This window comes from Narcine bancroftii, chromosome 1 (genome assembly GCF_036971445.1).
Source record: "Narcine bancroftii isolate sNarBan1 chromosome 1, sNarBan1.hap1, whole genome shotgun sequence".
Classification (NCBI taxonomy): Eukaryota; Metazoa; Chordata; class Chondrichthyes; order Torpediniformes; family Narcinidae; genus Narcine; species Narcine bancroftii.
Window position 1 is genome coordinate 352652266 of NC_091469.1, and position 22341 is coordinate 352674606.

Below are 22341 nucleotides of genomic sequence, written 5' to 3' on the forward strand. Positions count from 1 at the left end.
GGATTAGATAAATTTCAACTTGCTTTTGTATATTTAGCATTATCTGTAGCGAAAAAATGTATTGCTAGTACGTGGAAGGATATGAATATGATTGATATTAATAGGTGGCATAATGAGATGAAATATTGTTTAATAATGGGAAAAAATTACATATGTTTCACGTGATAATTATAATTTTTTTCTTCATAAGTGGTTGTTATATTCAGAATATTTACATTTTGATTTACATTGATTAGATTTTAATAAGTATGCTTCATTTTTCTTTATTTCTTTTGTTTTCATGGCTTCCTTAGGAGAGTTGGCAGAAGCGGGGGGTTCTTTTTTTTTTCTCTTTTTTTCTTTTATATAAAATATAAAATGTAATGTTCATGTCTAGTTTATTGTTACATATGTTACTTATTACCTGTATCTTGAGCGAATAAATAAAGTTAGGAAAAAAAAACTACAATTCAAATTTCTTTTGTCAAAATAACCTTAGCAGTAACAAAAAAATGTATTGCGATTACTTGAAAGTCAGACTCCCTTACTCATTGCATCATAAAAGGCATAACAGCAACTGTGCTTCCTGAGAAGATTGAAGTAAGCAAGGCTACCGGCCACCACCCTGTCAACTTTTTACAAGAGCATTATTGAAAGCATCCTGTGGTGTCTGCATCACAGTGTGGTAAAGTTGTCAAGAATTTCATCAGAGGTCAATCCGCAGGACAGAAGAGCAGTAGAGAGGATCACTGGATCTCGTTTCTTCCCCACAACGCCCCCCCCACCCTGAGTCGAAGTGATCTACCATGATTGTTGTCTGAAGAGGGCATGCAAAATTGTTGAGGACCCCTAACACCCCGCATACAGCATTTTTCAGCTACTTCCATTGAGAGTATCAGAGCCAGAACCACCAGGATGAGAAATAGCTTTTTCCCCATGGGCAGTGAGACCGCTAATGACTGAAATGTTCATAGAGGAACTCTACAGGTCTTGCAGCATTCATCAAAGACAAAGATATATAATTGATGTTTTAGGCCTGAGCCCTTTAAGGTTTGAGTCAAAAGCACGCAGGTGCCTGAATTAAAAGGTTGAGGAGTCATTCTGCTCTCCTCAGCCTTTTAATTCAGGTGCCTGCTTGCATATTACTCAGACCTTGAAAGGCTCAGCCCAAAACATCAGTTATTTATCATTTTCTGCTATGGATGCTGTGAGACCTGCCAGCATTTCTGTTTTTTTTTACTACAATCACAGCTCTACAGACTTTCATGTTACACTTCATGTGAGAAGAGGTTGTGACAAGGGATGTTGGGGTCCTTGATTATGTTTGCTGCCTTTTGAAACAACAACTCATATAGATATCTGCAATGATGGGACGTTGGAGCTTGTGATGGATCTGGCTATTTGTTACCTTCTGCAACCATCCGCCTTTCTGGGCACTTGAATTTCCAAATTTGGCTGTGATGCAGCCAATCAGTATACATTCCTCAGTGCACTTTTAGAAGTTTGATAGAGTACCAACAACATGCCAAATCTCATAGAGGCATTCGTGTGCCTTTGTCACAGTTGCCTCAATGTGCTGGCAGATGTAAACAGATGCCCAGAAAAACGACCTGGGAAGTATCAAGCGCCTTGCACTCAGCTTACAAACATTGTAAAGTTGTTTGGTTAAGCCAAAATGAGAGCCTGGATGGTTCCATGTAAATTCCAGCATGACCGTTGAACTAAATCTCTTCCCTACAATTGTACATACATTGACTGATATTGTGCACACTAACACAGTGCAACTAAACTATGCTCAGAGATTGATCAATGTCTTTGATATGTCATTAGGTGCTGGAATATCCCCCTCTGATTCTCCCAGAACACTGACATTATTATATGCTATAGTTAATTCATCATTGGTTACAAATACATCAGAATCACAATTTGTCCTGAATATGTCACAAATTTGTTGATTTGCAGTGGCATTTAAACACCTTGCAAAATAAATAAAAATTAGTGCAAGTAAAAGTCAAAGGAAGGCAGAGTGGTTGGTTCATTGTTCATTTCGGAATCTGAGGTACATGCAATGCATATGTAAAAATAAATATTGTAGTGCTTGAGAGCGGCAGGAAGTACAGATGGGGAGCAGTGAGAGAGACTCTCACAAAACTCCCTTTGTAGAGGAGAACCTCTTCTGAGTTGGCATCCCTTGAAGAGATTTTCCAGTGGGGCAACTGAATGGAATGAAGTGTGAAAGTCTGCAGACGCTGTGATTCAGGATGGTGAGTTCAAAGTATGAAGAGATATTAAATTGACCACCAGAGCTCAAGAGCAAGAGGGAATCTAGTTTTTTTAAAAATTATGGGCTTTAACACTGGATGTCAATAAAATGTTTCCCTTGGTGGGTGTGACCAGAACCAAGTATCACAGGGCAAAAGTTTTAAATTTGGGATGAGGATAAACTTTGGCCACACTGTATGGTGAACCTGAGGAGTTCTCTTCCACAGGGGTTTGTGGAGGCAAAATTGCTGAAGAAATTTTAAAGAATGAAATTTCTAGATGCAAAATATGTGAAGGGAAGTAGGAATAAGGAATTGAGATGATCAGTGAAGTGGTTTGCTTATATGTTGTGTCTCGATAATATTATTATGTTCAAAACAAATTACTCACATCCCTGGAGGCAGCTTTCAAACTTTTACTATACTCTGGTGTTAACACAGTGCTTTTAATGTGACAGCATGTTCTAAGGGACATACAGGAACAAAATCAAATAAAGTTTGTCAGTTAAACAAAAACCTCAGGATAAATCTGTAGAGTGTCTTGGAACAGGTAAGATGGATGATAGCCTTCCATAATTTTGGTGGCTGAAGATGAGGTTGATGATGATAAAATGGTCAACTTAGGAATGCTCAAGGCACCATCATACATGAAAAATGTGTAAATATTGGCAGTATGTGGAGCCAGAGGAGAGAAAATAAGTTGTTGGTAATTCTACCCAAATGAAATTTGAAAGGAAAGGTGGCAATTTTGTATATTGAGACATTAACTGGAAATCAATATATGCCTCTAAAGAAGCTTGTTCAATTAATGGAATTGAGAGTAATTTAGGGGGTTTGGATTTTCTCACCTTGGCAGGGAACAGAATGGAACTTAAGGATGCATAAGAATTTCAACATTATATTGTCATTATTACTGAGATAGAAGTGAGCTGTAGTTATGTGGTTTAGAGTTTTTAAAAAATCTAATGACACCAACTATGTTAACTGTTTATTTCAGTTGGAGACACAGGCTGTCCTCAGGTTACAAACAGGTTCCTATAATACAGAGACTATAAGTCACTCATTTTTGTGTTGGAAAATGCACAAAAAAAAATGTTATGTGGTAAATAATCTCCAATGAATAGCATCAAAAACACACAAGACTGGTGAGAAAGAGCAATCACAAAAAGTGGAGAGGAGAAAACTAGTTCCTTTGTTCTTGGGACCAAACGTATGTACAATACAACTCGAATGATCCAAAAAGGTCAGGACTGGGCCTATGTCGGATAAATGTAATTTTTTTTGGAGAACTGGTAAAAAAAAAATTTAACTGCCCATTAACAACAAATCACTTTAATGTTTAAGCAAAAACAATCAGCAAGGGAAGGATTTTTAAGCATTAAAATAATGTTTAATTCTTACAAAAAATTGCTGGCTGCAGCTGATCACTGACACCTCCCAACTGTTGCAGCCGTTCCCACCACTGCCGCTGAACTCCAATAGGTTTCCTAGACCAGTGGAACACTCACTGGCGAGTCAGCGGGCTCCTGTCTCCCCGGTCACCAGAGATCCTGACACCTAAGTCCCCACTCCGAATCCTCCCCTAAACCTACCACACACAAGTCTGGTGTGCGGATGCAGTAGTAGGCCTAGGGTTTGGAGTCGGGAGCTCCGGTGTGCCAGGGAGGGAACACCACTGAGGCCGATGTCCCACTCCTTCCCTGGAGACCGCTCTCCTTGATGCCGCGGGGACAAGGGATTCTTCCAACTACTTGAAGCTGGGAGACAGTGGCACACAGTTTGAAAGGGAGAGTTGGAGAGAAAAGTCAATAGGGGATGGCAAAGAAGAAATGGAAAGAGAGAGGGGTGGGAGTTACTGGAAACGAGGACAAGTGTTCTAATTTCATGTCGGGTGAATTTATTTTCAACCTGTGAGGTCAGTTTGGCTCTGGATTTCTGATTGTTTAAGATATCCTCTGTGGTGAATGTCTGCCAAGCTGCCTGTCTCTCCTCTGGCGAGCCTTGCTGTACTAACATTGGCTGTGCATTATCTCTACTGTTAAGGACACTGCCCTTGGATATAACTTATATGCACCTATTGTCTTTCATTATTGTACCATGAGTTTCTGCTAATAAAAGCCATGATTATTGTTTGACCACATCGTCTTTGTTTACTTCATCAACTGGCACTTCATCCTCATTTATCCAAATTTTTAAAAAAATTTCGGATAAATGAGGATTTCAGATAATCTGAGTTGTACTGTACATACTTCAGACTTTTGAATTTAATAATATAGGAAATGGTTGGTATTCAGAGATGTCTGTAAATTTGGAAATGAAATTTTGTTTGACTATGGAAAGGATATCTTTTTCAATTCAGGATAAGATGTCTTTTTATAAGTTAAAGTGGACTCCGTTTGCTAATTATATGCATTTAGGTTTGATTTAAATATATGTTTAAGTGTGATATTTTAGTATTGACAATTTTTTTTTGTTAGAATTTATTTTAGGTTAAGTTTTATCTCTTTTTTGTAAGTGGGTATTTTTTTTCCATATATATTGTCAATTTTATTAACTCTTCACTCTTTATTTTGGGGGGGGCGAGGGTTGGACTAATTTTAAGTTAGACTATTAATATTGTGTTACAGTTAACGGGGGGGGTTATTTTGTGTAGTTTTCTGATGTAATATTGTAATCATACCTTTTTTAATTTTTTTTTCTATTTTTCTTTAAATGTAATTCTTTATTGTATTCATGTTATAAAATTTTAAATAAAGTCTTCAGAGATGTCTGTAAGCTTGATGCTCAAAATCCGGGGAAGCCTGTGTAACAAGGAAGATGATTATGTAGCTGGTTAGAGGTGCAAATTACAAATGATCATTGATATTAATTGAGTAATCTGATGATTTGATGACTGTGAGGAGGTTGTGACAGAGTATATAGACATGTTTTTGGGAGGTAAATTTGAATAGGTTTTTAGTGTAGGTCACATACAAACACTTTAAAACAGATTATATTTAAAATATTGGAGCTCTGCTCATGCTAAACATGTCAACCCCAGAACCTTTGCCAAAGCTTTGGAGAGTGCCCAAGAGACATCACTAATGGATTGTTGTTTACAAAAAGGCAACAGTTGAAAGAACATGTCAGAGTTGCAGTTTGGCTAGAGTGGAACTTGTTGTTCTAAAAGGTCATGTGGTTTTAAAAGCAGAGAGAGTAAAACATGTTTTTCTCTGTGTGTGAGAGAGAGAGATCAGTTTTGCAGTGCTACATTCAGCAGCAGGAGCTGGGACTAGGACAAGCTGGCAAGCTTGTGGAAAACCCCATTTTGAAGATGGGTTGCGAGTTCAAAGCCCTTGTGGCTCATGCAAGTGGAGAGGACTGGCTGTCTAATCTTTCACTTGAAATAAGAGAAACAGAAGGAAATTCTGTGATGACCTGAAAGAAAGAGGTCATCATCTGGAGAATCCTGAGAGGGCAGGTTTCTTCAGCAAGACACTGAAGTGGCTGATTAAAAAGAAATCCATTGTAGGTGTCCAGCGTACAACAAATCTCTCTCTGAAAACCGACAATAACCTTCCTAAGCGGTAACCATTTACCTTTCAAGCACCAAAACCTGGTGACCTTTATAAATGTTAAATTCTGTGCAAAGTATAAGAATTGCCTGCAACCAGTGAACTTGGAAGAATGAGAAGTGAGATTGGACTGTGAACCAAAGAACTTTTCTGAACTTACACACACATTATATACATGTGCGCTTAGAATGAGAAGGGGGTTAAGTCAGGTTAGTTAAGTCAATAGTGATAAGTTAGAGTGTGATTCTGTTTTCATGTTTAAAGATAATTAAAAGCAACTTTTGTTTAAGTAACCATTTGTCTTGGTGAATATTGCTGCTGGGTTTTGGGGTCCTCTGGACTCGTAACAAGGTGAAAAGAAGTGTTAGTGAAATTACGCTGGATGTAATGTGTTTTGTTGAAATCGGTTTTCAGTTTTTAAAATATCAGCACACAATATGCAGAAGGAGGCCTATTTTGGCAGATTCTGTGCCTTTATAGTTTCCCACACAATCCCCATAGAGAAGCAGTTTCCCGTATAACTTTATTTTTAATACTTGTGTTATCCCTTCAACTTTCATCTCCTTCCCCAAACTCAAAAAATCTCGCATCTGATACCATTAAATAAATGTTTTGACATTTCTGAGTATGCAAAATTTCAAATACAGTATCCGGCAGCTATGAGAATTGATAGATGCTGGATAAGTGTATTTTCCAGTGGCTTGAGACTCACTCCTACAATGCCTGACGAATACACCTCCATTAAGAATAAATAGTTTAAAAGACAAAAATACTATACTATACTGTACTTGGGACTGAACAAAATTCACATGCATGAATGTATAAAAGCTTAAAGCATTTTACTTTATTTTCAGTCACATTCTTTGAAAACCTTTAACTGTCACTGCATCTGCATGTTACTCCCCCTCCACAGAGCCACCCAAAAGACGAACAATAACATTATAGATAATTAAACCCCCCCCACCACATCAAGTCTATAGATAAATAAAGCATCTAACCAGGGTGATTCTTATGAAGCAAGGATAAGGAAACACTTTAAGAGAATCACCTGAACAGTGAGTGGCATCAACCAACTGTTTATCCTAGGAACACCATTGCTGTTACACACATTTATTCAAATAACTGCTATGAGCAAAGCACGGCCAAGGCCCTCTGCTGTCTAAATATTTGCTCCCATCTTTACCAAAGGTTCATGTTTTACTTAAGAGAATTTACGTTTACAATTTTAAATGAGTATTTTTAATCTATTATTTTTATTTATTTAAATTTTTAAATTTATTTTCCTCAAATCTTTTGTCAGTTGCTTGAGACTGCCGGTTGCTTGGATTCCAGATGTATTTTATTTGGTGGAGTGTAAATTGCCATATTTATGCAATTTAATGCTGAAAGATTTTTGCAGATTATGAGTGTGGATAATGGTGAATGGACATTTTTCTATCAGTAACAGCAATTTTAAGATGGAAAAGTTTGGGAGATCAAATTTAAACATTTTTTACATTTTTCTAGATGGAAAACAGCAAACTATTCATTACAAAAATATGGGGAAAGCTAGAGTATGCAGGTAAGATTAGGTATATTTCTTATTTATGAAAACCTTTAAAACATGCAAATCTGATGCTAAATTCTGATCTTACTCTTGATAGTAAAGGTCTACTTCTGAGCCCTGTGTGAAGCTGGTTTACATCAGTAAAACTTGCTGAACCTTTTTAATGGGTGCAGTTGCTATCAAATTATTTTTGTTTATAAATTGAATGGGAATGGTGAAGGAATGGAAAACATACAGTAACTATTTTTAAAATGTGGACTAAATTTAGTTTTATGGTGCATACTCCCATTGCCTATTGCATGGATTAATGGGGGGTGGGTGGGGTGAATTGTTGGCAGTGCATTCTGATTCTGCTTCAGGTCATGCTTTGAAAAATAAATTCTTTGTGGTTTAATTTTTATGAATGGTCTTTTTTTTTTCATTTTACAGTGTTCCTAGTGTAAAATCTCAAGGTACTGGTGGAAGTTCACAGCACTCTGAGCAAAATGGTACATTGGACTGGAGGAAAAGGAGCTACAGCACAAAACCCAGCACTGAACAGTGTACAGCAATGGAACATGTGGGTGTAAATTTTTGTTTGGCCCAAATCTTGTTCATTTCAAGAGCACTTTGAAATTCTAATATCGCAGGGCTCTTAGTGTTAGAAAATGTCTGGACAGTAATTTCAGATGTTTTCTCTTGCCATGATTTTTAACTTCAGGAAGCATTATTGTTGAAGTGCTTATTTATCCTGCAGTGCCCTGCTGCTTGATGCTCTTGCAGATATCAAAGTTGATCGTAGAGTTCAACAACTCAGAAACAGGCCCTTCAGTTCAGCTTGCCCATGTCAGTCAATCCAGTTCCATGTGCCTGTGTTTGGCCATATCCCTGTAAACCTTTCTTATCTATGAACCTGTCTGAATACCTTTTGAACTTTACAATTGTCCCACTTTTTCTTCTTCCTCTGGCTGCTCATTCTAATACCCTCTGTGTAAAGAAGTTGACTTTCTGTTTCCAACATGATTTCATTAGGATCCCCTTTCCGTCAGATCCTCCAGGAAGAAAAGTTCCAGCCTCTCCTTGTAATTCAAGTCAACCAGCCTCTGTAACATTCTTGTGAATCTTTTCTGCACCCTTTCCAGCTTAATGATATTTTTCATATAGTTGGGAAACCAAGACTGCTCCAAGGCTGTCTCACCAATGACAGATTGAGTTGTAACATGATGTCCCTGCTCTTGTACTTAATATCCAAACCAATGGGCAAGTATGCTAAATGCTTTCTTCACTACCCTCTTCAACATCAGCACTTCCATATGTACCTGTACTCCCAATTCTCTTTGTTCACACAACATTACCAGGTCCTTATCATTCACCTGTAAGTTCTGCTCTGGTTTAACTAACTGCTGTTCACCATTTGCACTTGTCAGAATTAAGTTGCATCTGCTATTCCTTGACCCACTTTCCCAATTCATTGAGAATATTTTTAAATCTTGGATAACCTTCTCTTACCATGAAAGTACTATTTTTGGTGATACCAGCAAACTTACTGACCATGCTAATTAGATTGACATTCAAGTTGTTAATATAGATGACAAGCTACAGTGGAACCAGCACTGATCCCTATGGCACACCTCTGGTCACAGGCTTCCAAATTGAGCTTGGGTATGCACAGAGGATCCATAGATAGCTGTATGATACCGGTGACACAAAAGGTACATGTAGCAGAGATCAAGACCATAACAGGACAGCCTTGTGAATTAAAGACAATGACTCCTCCCTTGTGGACAAACTGAACATCTATGCATGGTTCAATGAGAAGAACAGGCTGATGCTGAAGAAAGCTCAGTGTCCCCCCTAATGAATAAACCCTCTGCAGAGCCACGGCTGAAGTGAGGAGAACTCTATCCAAGGTGAACTGATGCAAGGCTGCGTGACCAGACCATATACTCGGACTGCGCAGATCAACTGACAGAGGTCATTACGGAGATCTTCAACACATAACTATAATAGTCCATCATCCCCATGAGTTTTAAGATGGTCACCATCATCCCAGCGTCAAAAAGAGCAACAGTAACAGGCCACAATGACGACCACCCCGTAGTACTGACTTGCAGCATTATAAAATCAACTGTGCATCTTGGCGCCTCACAGTTCGGTGGGTAGCAACCTCCTTTGAAGAAGACCGCAGAGCCCATCTCACTGACAAAAGACAAAGGAGGAAACACCCAACCCCAACCAACCAATTTTTCCTTGCAACCGTGCCTGCCTGTCCCGCATCAGACTTGTCAGTCATCAACGAGCCTGCAGCAGACGTGGACATACCCCTCCATAAATCTTCGTCCGCGAAGCCAAGCCAAAGAAAGAAAAGAAAATGCTTTGAGCGTCTGGTGATGGAATGCATTAAAATGCACCTCCCAGAGACACTCAACCCATTTTAATTCACCTGTGGGTGAAACTGTCCAACTGATGATGCTGTAGCTTTGTTCCTCCACTATATACTGACCCACCAGGAGAACGATGTTTCATACGCCAGGCTGAGACTTCAAGCTTTCCGTTGAAGAGGATCGTTCCCCAGAGACAAGTGGAGAAGTTGTCCTCGTTGGGACTCAATACCTCTTTCTGTAACTAGATTCTGGATTTCTACAGTCTGTCCAGGTGGGCAGCAGAACGCTGAGCATCGTCACTGAACACTGGCGCATCTCAGGGCTGAGTATTCACGCTACTGACCCACAACTGCAACGCCAGATCCAGCTCCACCAGAGGCAAGTTTGCAGATGGCACAGCAATAGTTGGTCTCATCAGCAGTAATGATTATTCACACTACAGAGAAGAGGTGGAAAATCTTATGATATGGTGCGAGAATAATAACCCGAGTGCCAACGTGGACAAGACAAAGGAAATGATCGTAGACTTCAGGAGGATCAGGAACGAGCACCATCCACGACACATCAATAACTCTGTAGTGGAGAAAGAGGAGAGTACCAAGTTCCTCAGAGCTTACTTAACAAGTGACCTATTGTGGACACGCAAGATCTCCTCATTTGTCAGGAATGCGCAACAGCGACTGCATTTTTTGCGAAGACTGAGGCTGGCTTAGCTACTGGCCACCATCTTGTCATCTTTTTGCAGGAGCTCTACCGAGAGCATCCTGCACAGCTGCATCTCAGTGTTGTACGATTGCTTTATAGCATTGGATCAGAGGTCAAATCCACAGGACCATAAGAGTGGCAGAGACCATAAGAGTGGTCTCCCCACCCCCACCCCCCAATAAACATGATCTACTGGGATCATTGTTTGAAGAGGGGGCACAAAATTGTTGAGGACTCCCAACAACTCTGCACATTTTTCAACTACTCCCATCAGAAAAGTGATATAGTCGTATCAGGCTTAAAGCCAACAGGCTGAGAAACAGCTTCTTCCCATGGGCAGTGAGAACTGCTCACACTAACTCTCCGAGACTTGATTATTTATTAAACAATATTTATTTTTATACCCCACCCCACCATCTTCCACATCCAACACATTATCTGCTGGAATTTCCGGCACTTACTACACCACCACCTGATACATTTTTCCTTTTCCTTCCCTCTCGGCCTTCTAAGGGGACTGCTCCCTCTGCAATTTCCTCATGCACTCATCCCTCCCCACCTATCACACACCTGGCGCTTTCCTGTGTGCCTGCGGGAGACATAACATTTATACCTGCACCTCCTTCACCATGGTCCACAGCCTCAAACAGCCCTTTGAAGTGAAGCAACACTTCACTTGTACTTCCACAGAACTTAGTTACTGCATCTGGTACTCCCTTTGTGGCCTTCTCTACATCAGAGAGAGAGGTCGCAGATTGGGAGATCACTTCGCTCTGCACCTCCCAGTAGCCAACCATTTCAGTTCCATGTCTGTCCATGGCCTTGTGTACAATCCCACCCAGACTACATGCAAATTGGACGAACACCACCTTATTTTCCATCTGGGCACACTCCAGCTAGATGGCATTAAACTGACTTTACTGCTTTTTACTTAACCTGCTTGCCCTTTCCCCTTTCCTGTCTTTCCAGTTCTTCCACCCACCTAGCCATCCCTCCTCTCCCTCATTGCTGCTGTCCCTCCCTCCTTTCTTTCTCCACCTATTATTTCTTGCCTTTGTCTGTTTTGTTTGGATGTCTGCCGACATTTTCTCATACTTTGATAAAGGGCTCAAGCCTGAAACGTCAGTAATGTACCTTTACCTTTGCTACATAAAGGACACTGACCTGCTGAGCCTCTCCAGCATTTTTTTGTTTTTACTTCAGCCACAGCGTCTAGATTTTTGATTTACTCTAAACACTGCTGGTATTTTTTTTTTAACTTCCAGTGTTGCCAATAACGATAGAAGTTGTAACAGGGAATTTCAATTATTGGCACCACCTCCTCCATATTGAGCAGCTGAAGTTAATGTGAGTTCAATTTTTACATTAATGAAAAGTTTGAATATACACATAGATGGGAGGGATATGGAGAGCTATGGTTCAGATGCAGGTCCATGTAATAGACTAGTGGACTAGTTGGGCCGAAGGACCTATTCCTGTACTCTGGTTGTATCTGAGCAGAAATTCTGAACTCTGGTAGAAATTTTTACTAGGAAATGTCTGGCAGAGTTAGATTGGATTTCTGTCCCAATACCTGCCCAACTCTGGTGAAATACCTTTTGCTCTAGCAGCAGTAGTAAGTTTTATCTAATGTATGGTAAGTACATTGTCAATCTTCAGTCTTTGTACTCAAAAATGAAATAAAAGCTTGTTCCTGCGTGCTTTACCATGTTTTTTAGATTGGGATATAGATTGTGAAGTATGCTGTCTGTCCTAGTTACTTTTTCCATTGAGTCCCTAAAAGAAATGTTTTTTTAATCTATCTTGGATTGTGCAATGTCTTGATATTTTAAAATGTGTTCCTTATGTCAGGAAATCCAGACTTGGCAAGGTTTCAACATGGAGTTGAATTTTCCATTTCTTTCCTCACTAGCTTGAATTGCATAGTGTTTATCAGTAAGTACATGGGAATGTTTGGAGCAGTTAAACAGACAGAGTTCTATAAAAGTAACATGGACATCAGCTACTTTGAGGATTCTTAAATTTAATGGTACTATCATGGCAATCTGGAATTCTGTGTTTATTATGTTAGTTAATTGTTAGTGTGGTGGACAAGAGACTTAGAAGCCTTTTCATTTTGTACACTAGGACTTTAAATCACTTTGCCAAAAACTTCTATCATATGTGCAGCTTGAAGAAAAAAAAAGAGCAACTGTCCTGAATCTTAGTTATTTGGGAGCTGTGAATTTTTGTTTTTGGCTGGAAGAAGTGTCCTTTAATGAAAACATTTGGCAAACATGCAACTGGCAACTCTTTATGAAGCTGAGAGGTGAACTTTGGTGAAGGAATTAGTAGAAGCTGTATGTTTTTTAGAATAAGATGCGGAGGAGAGGTGAAGAACAACTCGATTACAGCACCAACATGATTTTGATTCACTCTATGAAGTTGGTGGTTGGGATGTACAAATAGGGGAATATTCAGTCAATCACATTCTTTTTTTTTTAAGAAACGTTATATTTAAAAGATTTTAGACAATTTACAATCAAACATAACACCCCTTCAGCCAGCCCCCTTAAGGGGAACCAAATATAAAAATAATAAATGATTATAAAGAATATTTCAAAGTATTTCTAAATTCACATACTCCAAATAAGAAGACCACATTTTCACAAAAAATGAATAATTATCATGCAGATTAAATGTAATTTTTTTCCACAATAATACAATTTCTCAACTCATTATGCCAGCGTGTTATATTAACCTCCACATTATCCTTCCAAGTAGTAGCTACACATTTTAGTGCTACGGATAACACTAGACGTACAAATACAATTTGAAATTTATCCAACCCTAGTCCTTTCAAAGAAACCATATATCCCAACAAAAAGACTGATGGGTCGAATGGCAATTTAATCTTAAATAATTTTTCCAAAACCAATCTAATTCCTTCCCAAAATGTACTTTAAAACAAGACCAAACAGCATGTAAAAAAAGTTCTAGTACAGAGTCCACATCTAAAACAAGAATCCAAATTACTAAATCCGTATTTTTTCAATTTCTCTGGAGTCAAATATAACTGATGTAAAAAAAATATAATTAACCATTCCATAACGTACATTCGTCACTTTAGTTACACAATCAGAACACATAACCTCTCGATTATCTTACGGAAAAATATAGGTTAAATCACTTTCCCATTTAAGCCTAGATTTCTCCCATTCTGTTTTATCCATACTATCCTGTAAGAATTGGTACATATCTGAAATATAACCTTTCTTAGCTACAGAAGAAATCAAAGACTCAAATTTCGACAACATGGGTAAATTCATCTCTTTACCATAATTATCTTTTATCAAAGCTCTGAGTTGATAATACACAAACGGAGAATTTAAAGATATATAAAATTTCTCCCTCAATTGAATAAAAGAAAAAAGTTGGCCTTCTTCAAAACAGTCTTGAATTATCTTTATGTCCTGAAAATTCCATCTCTTTAAATGATTATTAAACATTGAAAAAGGAATAAGCTGGTTATGATATAACGGGGTTTGAATTGGTAATTTGCCCTTTGATCCTAAAACTCTATTTCTTTTAACCCATATCCTTAACAAATGTTTTAGTACTGGTATATTACATTCCTGCAATAAATCCACATTCCATTTAAATATAAACTGATGTGACTCAACTTCAGATATACAAGCCATTTCCACCTTTGCCCAACTCGGAGGTTGGTCCACATCCATCAATCTGCTAACAAATTTCAACTGAGCTGCATCATAATTTTGATGATGAGATAACTGCAATCCACCTAAAGCATATTTCCATGTAAGTTTATGTAAAGCTACTCGGGCTAATTTTCCTTTCCATAAAAACTCCCGCACTGCCCTATTCAAGTCCTGAAAAAAGCCCTTTGAAAGAAAACTTGGTATAGACTGAAACAAATATTGAATTTGAGGAAAAATATTTATTTTAACACAATTTACTCAACCAATTAATGTTAACAGCAAATCTTTCCATTTAATCAAATTGATTTTAATTCTTTTTAATAAAGGAACATAATTCAATTTGTATAAAGACTGGTAGTCTGCGTTTACTACCACTCCCAAATATTTAATTCTATCTGACCACTTCAATTTTAGTTTTATATTCTGAATAATCTCCATCCCCAACTGGCAATATTTCACTCTTATCCCAATTTACTTTATATCCAGATAACTTTCCAAATTTTAACAAACCATCTTGTAAATATTTCAAAGATTTCCAGTTCTGTCAAATATGCCAGCACATCGTCTGCAAATAAATTAATCTTGTATTCATCCTCCACAATTTTAATTCCTTTAATCTTATCATTGTGTCTTATTGTCTGAGCTAATGGTTCAATGGCCAATGCAAATAAGGCTGGTGACAATGGACAACCTTGTTGAATCGAACGTGTTAAGTTAAATGATAAGGAAATTTAACCATTTGTCACCACCCTAGCAGTTGGGTTTATATATAAGGCCTTAACCCAGCCTATAAAATAAAGGGCCAAAATTAAACTTCTCTGACATCTTAAACAAAAAATTCCACTCGACCCTATCAAAGGCTTATTCTGCATCCAGCACAACCACCATTGGATGGTTGGGTTGCTGTCTAAATGCATTGACTAATGTTATCAATCTAAGAATGTTATCGGATTCATTTCTATTTTTAATAAAAACCTGTTTGATCTATATGTATCAACTGAGGTAAATATTTGGCAAGTCTATTCGCTAACACCTTCGCTATAATTTTATAATCTACATTTAATAAAGAAATAGGTCTATACGAAGATACTTTCAATGGATCCCTATCTTTCTTAGGAATCACAGTAATTATACCCCTTGAACAAGATTCTGGCAACAACTCCTCTGTTACTTGCTGCAACACATCTCCAAATATAGAGGATAAATCTTCATAAAATACTTTTTAAAATTCAAGAGAAAATCCATAATCTCCTGGCGACTTTCCATTTGGCATCTCGTGTAGCCTCTTTAATCTCAAAATCCGTAAATGGAGCATCCAATTCTTTAACCTCATCCTCCCCTAAAACAGGTAAGTTTAATTTAGATAAATAGGATTCGATAGAACCAGCATCCTACTTTCCCTCAGAAGTATATAATTTTTGATAAAATTAATAAAACTGATCATTAATTCCTTGAGGTTTATAGGTAACTATTGAATTCTTTTTCACAGCATTAATAGTTTGTGATGTCTGTTCTGTTTTTAATTGCCATGCTAATACCTTATGAGCTCGCTCACCCAGTTCGTAATAAGGTTGCTTAGATCGATGAAGTAGATGCTCATACTGATAGTTTGTAAAGTATTATAACGTAATTTCAACTTCATTAAAGCAGCTTTTTTTGTCTTCTGTAGTATCTTTCTGAAATTCCTTTTCCAATTCAGCAATTTGTTTCTCTAATATTAAGCTTTCCGCCAGATATTGCTTTTTAACTTTCGTAGTATAACTAATAATTTGCCCTCGGAAATATGATTTCAAAGCATCCCACAATACAAAATTATTACGTACTGAATTGACATTCTCAGCCAAAAACAAAGTAATCTGCTCCTTAACAAAAGTAATAAACTCCGGTTTCTTCAATAGCATTGTATATTCAACAGCATCTATAAGACTATTGTACTACTTCTGAACCTACACAGGAAAAAAATAACAGAATGATTCAATATAACCCCACTTTTATACTCAACCTGTAATAATCTACCTTGCAGATGTGGCAAAACCAAAAAAAAAATCTATTATAGAAAAGGAATCATGTCTAGAGGAATAAAAAGAAAAGTCTTTCTCTGTAGGATTTATTCACCTCCAAACATCAACCAAATTTAAATCCTTCATCAAAGCTCCTATTTGTATTGTCTCCTTCGATTTCCTTATACTTTTCGGAGATCTATCCAATAAAGGATTCAAAACACAATTAAAATCTCCCCCGACCAAAATATTATTATTGGCTTGATTAAGCAATAAAAAAGCCTCCGTCATAAATGGTTCATCATCTACATTAGGTGCATAAATATTCATCAAAGTCCACGATTCAGCAAAAATTTTACAGTTAACCATCAAAACCCTCCCAGCATTTCCTTCAAACGATTCCAATTCAAACGGTAATTTCTTGTGAATTAAAATCGCTACACCCTTCGCTTTAGAATTAAATTAAGAAGAAAATACATGGCCAACCCACTCTCTCTTCAATTTCAAATGTTCTTTTTCAGTCAAATGTGTTTCTTGCAAAAAAGCAATATCAATTTTCATTTTCTTGTATAAGCCAAAACTCATTTACTCTTAATTGGGTTATTCAAACCCTGAACATTAAAAGTTGCAAAATCCAAATTAGACATTTCTTAATCTAATAATATATTTGACTACTATAATATGCTCCCCTTCTAATTCCCTTAATATTCTAACCCCCCCCATGTAAAAATTCCAAAGAAACTACTAAAAAAAAGTAGTAGCCCCCTAAAAATCAGGGTGTGGTAAAACCCACTAGTGGCAGATCTCAGTGGAAGGTCTCAGTGTCATCCTCCCCACCCCACCCCCTACCCTAGTCAGACTTTCACAAAGTACTGAAAAAAAAAATCAAACCAATGATTCCAGTCCCAATGATTGTTCCGGATTTTCAATATCAAGAAGACTTTGTGTCAATTCAACTTTCTTCCCATGTTTTCCATTCTTCCCATTTCCATTGCCATTTACCCTCCTCTTGGGTGACAATGATGACGATCATCTATTTCCTCGTAAATCTGGCAATAAATTAGCAAAAATTAATGCATCGATCATTTTCAAAGAATTGAGATTGAAAGTTCCCATAAAAAAACTTTCAACACAGCAAATTTATATCCCTTTCGCTACAATACTTCTTTAGCTGAATTAAATTCTCGGCGCCTTCCAATAATTTCTTGACTCAAATCCGCATAAAAAAACACCGTATTATTCTGGACCATCATTGGAGCCTGATTCTGTTGTGCTTTCTGCACCGCCATTCATAATATCAATTCTCTGTCCTGGTATTTCAAACACCAAATCAAAACAGCTCATGGTGGTTGGCCTGGAAACAGTTTCTTCCTCAGTGCTCTATGTACTCGATCTAACTCCAGACCATCCGGAAAAAAATCCTTGCCCAACACCTCAGGAATCCATTTCTTAAAAATCTTTACCGGATCAGAACCTTCTATATTTTCTGGAAGACTTACTATTTTTACGTTATTTCTTCAATCTTCTTCAATAATTCCTTCTTCTGGATCCCTAATCCATGAACGAATCCTCCACTCTTTCCATTTTTTCTCTATTACACTGCACTTGGTTCTTACATTCAAAAAAAAGTTTCTTCAATCTTTTTAAAGTTATCTTGTACAGTGTGCACTGATTTTATACATCTACTACATCACTTTTAACTACATTATTATCTTGCTTCATACAAGTCATTTCTTTTTTTTAAGACTTTAAAATTTTATAACATGAATACAATAGAGAATTACATTTAAAGAAAAATAGAAAAAATTAAAATAGTATGATTACAATATTACATCAGAAAACTACACAAAATAATCCCCCCCCCCGTTAATTGTAACACAATATTAATAGTCTAACTTAAAATTAGTCCAACCCTCCCCCCCCCAAAATAAAGAGTGAAGAGTTAATAAAATTAACAATATTATATATGGAAAAAAAATACCCACTTAAAAAAAAGAGATAAAACTAACCTTAAAAAAAATTCTAGCAACAAAAAAAATTGTCAATACTAAAATATCACGCTTAAACATATATTTAAATCAAACTTAAATCCATATAATTAGCAAACGGAGTCCACTTTAACTTATAAAAAGACATCTTATCCTGAATTGAAAAAGATATCCTTTCCATAGTCAAACAAAATTTCATTTCCAAATACCAATTATCTAAAGTTAGTATATTTCTATCTTCCAAGTAAGTACTATACATTTCTTAGCCACGACTAAAGCTAAATAGATAAATGAAATCTGATAATCCTCTAAACCTAAATCAATTAATGATTGCATGTTCCCTAATAAAAATATATCGGGATCTAATACAAGATGGATATTGTATAAACTGTTAAAAATAGATTGAATACCTTTCCAAAACTGTTGCAATCGATCACAAAGCCAAACAGTATGCAAAAAAGTATTGGCCGTCTGATCACATCGAAAACAAGAATCCAACTTACTAAGACCAAATTTTTTTAATTTCTCCAGTGTTAAATATAGCTGATGAATAAAATTATAATTAATCATCGCTAGTCTAGCATTAATTAATTTCCGAATACTATTCTGACAAATTTCCATCCAAGCTTCTTCAGCTATTTTATGTCCTAAATCTTTTTCCCATTTCAACTTATCTTTATCCCAGTCTTTTTTACTATCAATTTCTTGTAAAATACAATACAAATCAGATATATATCCCTTTTTTGGTATTGAAAGTACATATTCTTCAAAACTAGATTCAGGCAATAAAATCATATGTCGACCACATAGCTGTTTTACAAAAGATCTTAATTGATAATATACAAATATAGAATTTGCACTAATACCATATTTCCTTTGTAATTCATCAAAGGAACAAAAACAACCCTCAGAAAAACAATCTGATAAATTTTTTATTCTCTTTTCCCATTGTTTCAAAGTGGCATTGGAGACCGTAAAAGGAACAAGTTGATTATTATACAATGGCAATCTTCCAGAATATATATTTTTAAGTCCCAATTTTTTAAGTTTACTTGTCCATAAATTCAATAAATGTTTCAATATTGGTACATCATAAGTTCGTAATAAATTTTTATTCCATCGAAACAAAAACTCATGAGGAAATTTTTCTAAAATAACCGCCATTTCTATCTTTACCCAACTAGGTGGGTCGTCCATATTCATTAATGCACTAAGAAATTTGAATTGAGCTGCTTCATAATAATGCTGAAAATTCGGTAATCACAAGTCATTTCTTCACATAAAGTAGTCATTTTAGTTTTCACTTCCATAAATCTTTGAGTCATCTGAGTCGACATCTGTATTGACTTATTTTCCATTGATGAGCAATCCCTTCCAAAATTGTGAACACAGAATCCAGGCCAGGTTCCATCACCTCCCTTTGAAGCCTACCTTCTCTAGTCTCAGTCCCCATTTCTTCCTGTGTAAGTTCCTGTAATGTTGATCTTTCTTCCTCCTCTAACATCATAGGTCCTCTTCCAGTGCATTTGTGGGTCTGGAGCCTGTCAACAGCTTGCTGACCTCGTCAGCCCACTGCTGGTCAGGCTCCCCCACAGTCCACACCTAGTCCAGTAGTTCCCGGACCCGCGAAGCTCCGCACATGCCCAGCAAAATCACCGACTGTGCAGGTGTGTCTACTGACGCTACACTGCACGCTCCCAGACCACCAGGTGCATCTTCCGATGCTACACCGCACACTCCCGGACCGCCAGGTAGTATTGCGGGCTTGTGGGTCTGTCTTCGCTCGGTCGATCCGCCCACACCCTTGGACTTACGGGGGCGCGAGTCAGGGCCGGCCGAGCCCATCACTGAGCCGGCGCCATCTTGCGGTTGCGCGATCGGCGGCGGCGTAATACTTAACTGAGCAGGAGTCTTCAGGCTTGTGGACTCCAGTCGACGACTCCGTGGCTTCAACTTGGTAAGTAGGCCTCAGTTCTTCAACATTTTTGTAAGGTAAGTTCTTTTGCAATTGAGTTTTTGATTTTTTTCACGTTTCCAGCTATTGCAATCCTCCAATATTCCAAAGTCTGTAAATACTATTTTTAACCACTTTTATAAATTTTAAATTCGGGTATTTAGAAGTCTAACTGGGGGAAGGTGAAACCACACATCTTCCCACTATGCCATCTTGCCACGCCCCCCTCCAGTCAATCACATTCTTGATTTAAGATTCCAAGAATAGATTTGGAATTCATCTCCTTATACTGAAATAGTTTATTGGTTGTTGCATGAAACATGCACACTTCTACAGTGAACAAGAAAACTTGCTGATTTGCAGAAATAGTCTGTGTGTCATTTGACAATATTGTGTAATGGTCTACCATGCTTCCCAGATTATCTTGCTTCTCTTCTCTTGTGAAAATGGAATGAATAAAAAGGAATTGGGATAACAAAGGAAAATTGTATATGCTGGAAATACAAATTAAAGTACTGGAACCACAGGCAGCATTTGGAGAATGAGAAACAGTTAACTTTTCAGGCCCAAGACTCTTCATCAGAATTGAAAAGAGAGAAAATCAATTGGTTTCAATTGTAAAGTTTGGAGAGGGGAGGGGAACATAATAAAGGGAATGCCACAAATGGGATTGGACCAATGAATAAGTATGGCAGAGACAAGCAAGTTGATGCTTCTTTGTTAATTATTCCTAAATTTGACTAGTATTTTATGCTATACTAGTTTAGAGGGGGAGGGGGGTAATTCCACCAAATCGTAGGTGGATGACAAGCGGAAATGTCTAATTCTGATATGGACAGAAAGACCAAGCAAGTTATCCAAAGTTGACAAATTTGATATTCTGGACTCAAGGCTCACGTGGAATATTAAGCTTTCTTCAAGCTTGCATTAGTCTTCATTTAATAGCATAGGAAACCACAGGAATATCAGAGTGGAATGGAGAATTAAAATGGAAAGCAATTGGAATTTCAGGCTTGGCCCTATGGACAATGCAGGCACTAAAGCTATCACAAGATCAGCATTTGGTTATTCCACGTAGAGGAGACCTCATTGTGAAGACCAATTTACATGCATAAGATTAGAAGAATTGCATCTTTTCTCGGAAAGACATTTTGGGGTCCTGGATGATCAAAAAGGAAGGTGTGAAAGGTCAAATATCACCACTTCTGCAGTTTCATGGGAGAGAACAAAGAGACAAGGGGACCAGTGAATCACAAAAAGGCAATCCCTTAAATAGGAGAAAAGGAATGTTTGCAGCTGACATCTTGAAGGAGATTTGCAAAGGATAAGCTGTTCAAAACTATAGAGAAAGAACCATGATCTGTTTATCTGCTGCATTTAATCATTTGGTCATACCCTATCAGAGATGTTCTCTGTCTACTCATTTAACAAGGTGAAGAAGTATGAGTTGGGATATCATGTTGCAGCTGTAGAAGCATTGATCAGGCTACACAGGAAGAATGTAAAAACATTAGGAAGAATTTAGAAGGTGTCACCATGTGTCTGGAATAGAAGTTTTTACTTGTAAGGTGAGATTGGAAGTTTAAATTATTCTCACTAGAATGTAGGAGCCTGAGGGATGACTTTATCAAGGTTATAAAACTGATGGGCATAATAGGGAAGATCAGTGGTTTTCAAACTGCCCCCTTGAACTCACATTCTACCTTTAGCAATCACTATGCCATAAGTGCTCTATGATTAGTAATGTGGTATTTGAGTGGGAAGGGAAGGTTGCTCTAAACCCAATTGTTACTGAAATATTTTGCTTGAGAAAAATTGTCATTAGCCCATTTCATTTGGAGTTATGAAATCATGCACATAACGAGTCAATTGGGAACCATTAAAACAGCAGTTTTCAATTTTTTTCCTATTCACATTTACCACAAGCAATCCCTTGCTGATCTCAGAACACTTATGACATAGAAATTGCTTAAGGTAAATATGAGTTTAGGGGGCAGTTTGAAAACCATTGGGGTAGATGTATTTTTCCTCTCGGGGCAGTTTAAGACTGGAGGACATTGGTTTAAGATGAAAGTGAGAATTTTTTCCACACAGAGTATGAAATATGAAATGAGCTGCCAGACAAAGAAATTGTAGTTATAATTAGTGTTTAAAAAGCGTTTAGACAGTTATTTATAAATAAAAGGCGTGGCAGGATTCAGGACTAGTGTAAGTAAATGGATCAAATATAAATAAATACCATGGTTGGTCAAAGGGCCGTTCTGTTCTCTCCAACTCTGACTATCTGGTA

The 22341-nt window shown here is 37.3% G+C and overlaps 1 protein-coding gene across 8 annotated transcripts in view; it reads left to right on the plus strand.

Annotated features, from left to right (window-relative positions):
* LOC138749495 (zinc finger CCHC domain-containing protein 2-like) overlaps positions 1–22341 on the plus strand; it is a 111534-nt gene that overhangs the window by 48712 nt on the left and 40481 nt on the right. For all 8 annotated transcript variants that reach the window (XR_011348699.1, XR_011348703.1, XR_011348700.1 and 5 more), the window contains 2 exons: positions 7301–7355; positions 7770–7899. Coding sequence is in view for 1 of the 8 variants with exons in the window: in XM_069910927.1 (XP_069767028.1) it covers positions 7301–7355; positions 7770–7899 (185 nt within the window). In the remaining 7 variants the exon portion in view is untranslated. The remainder of the gene's footprint in view (positions 1–7300; positions 7356–7769; positions 7900–22341) is intronic.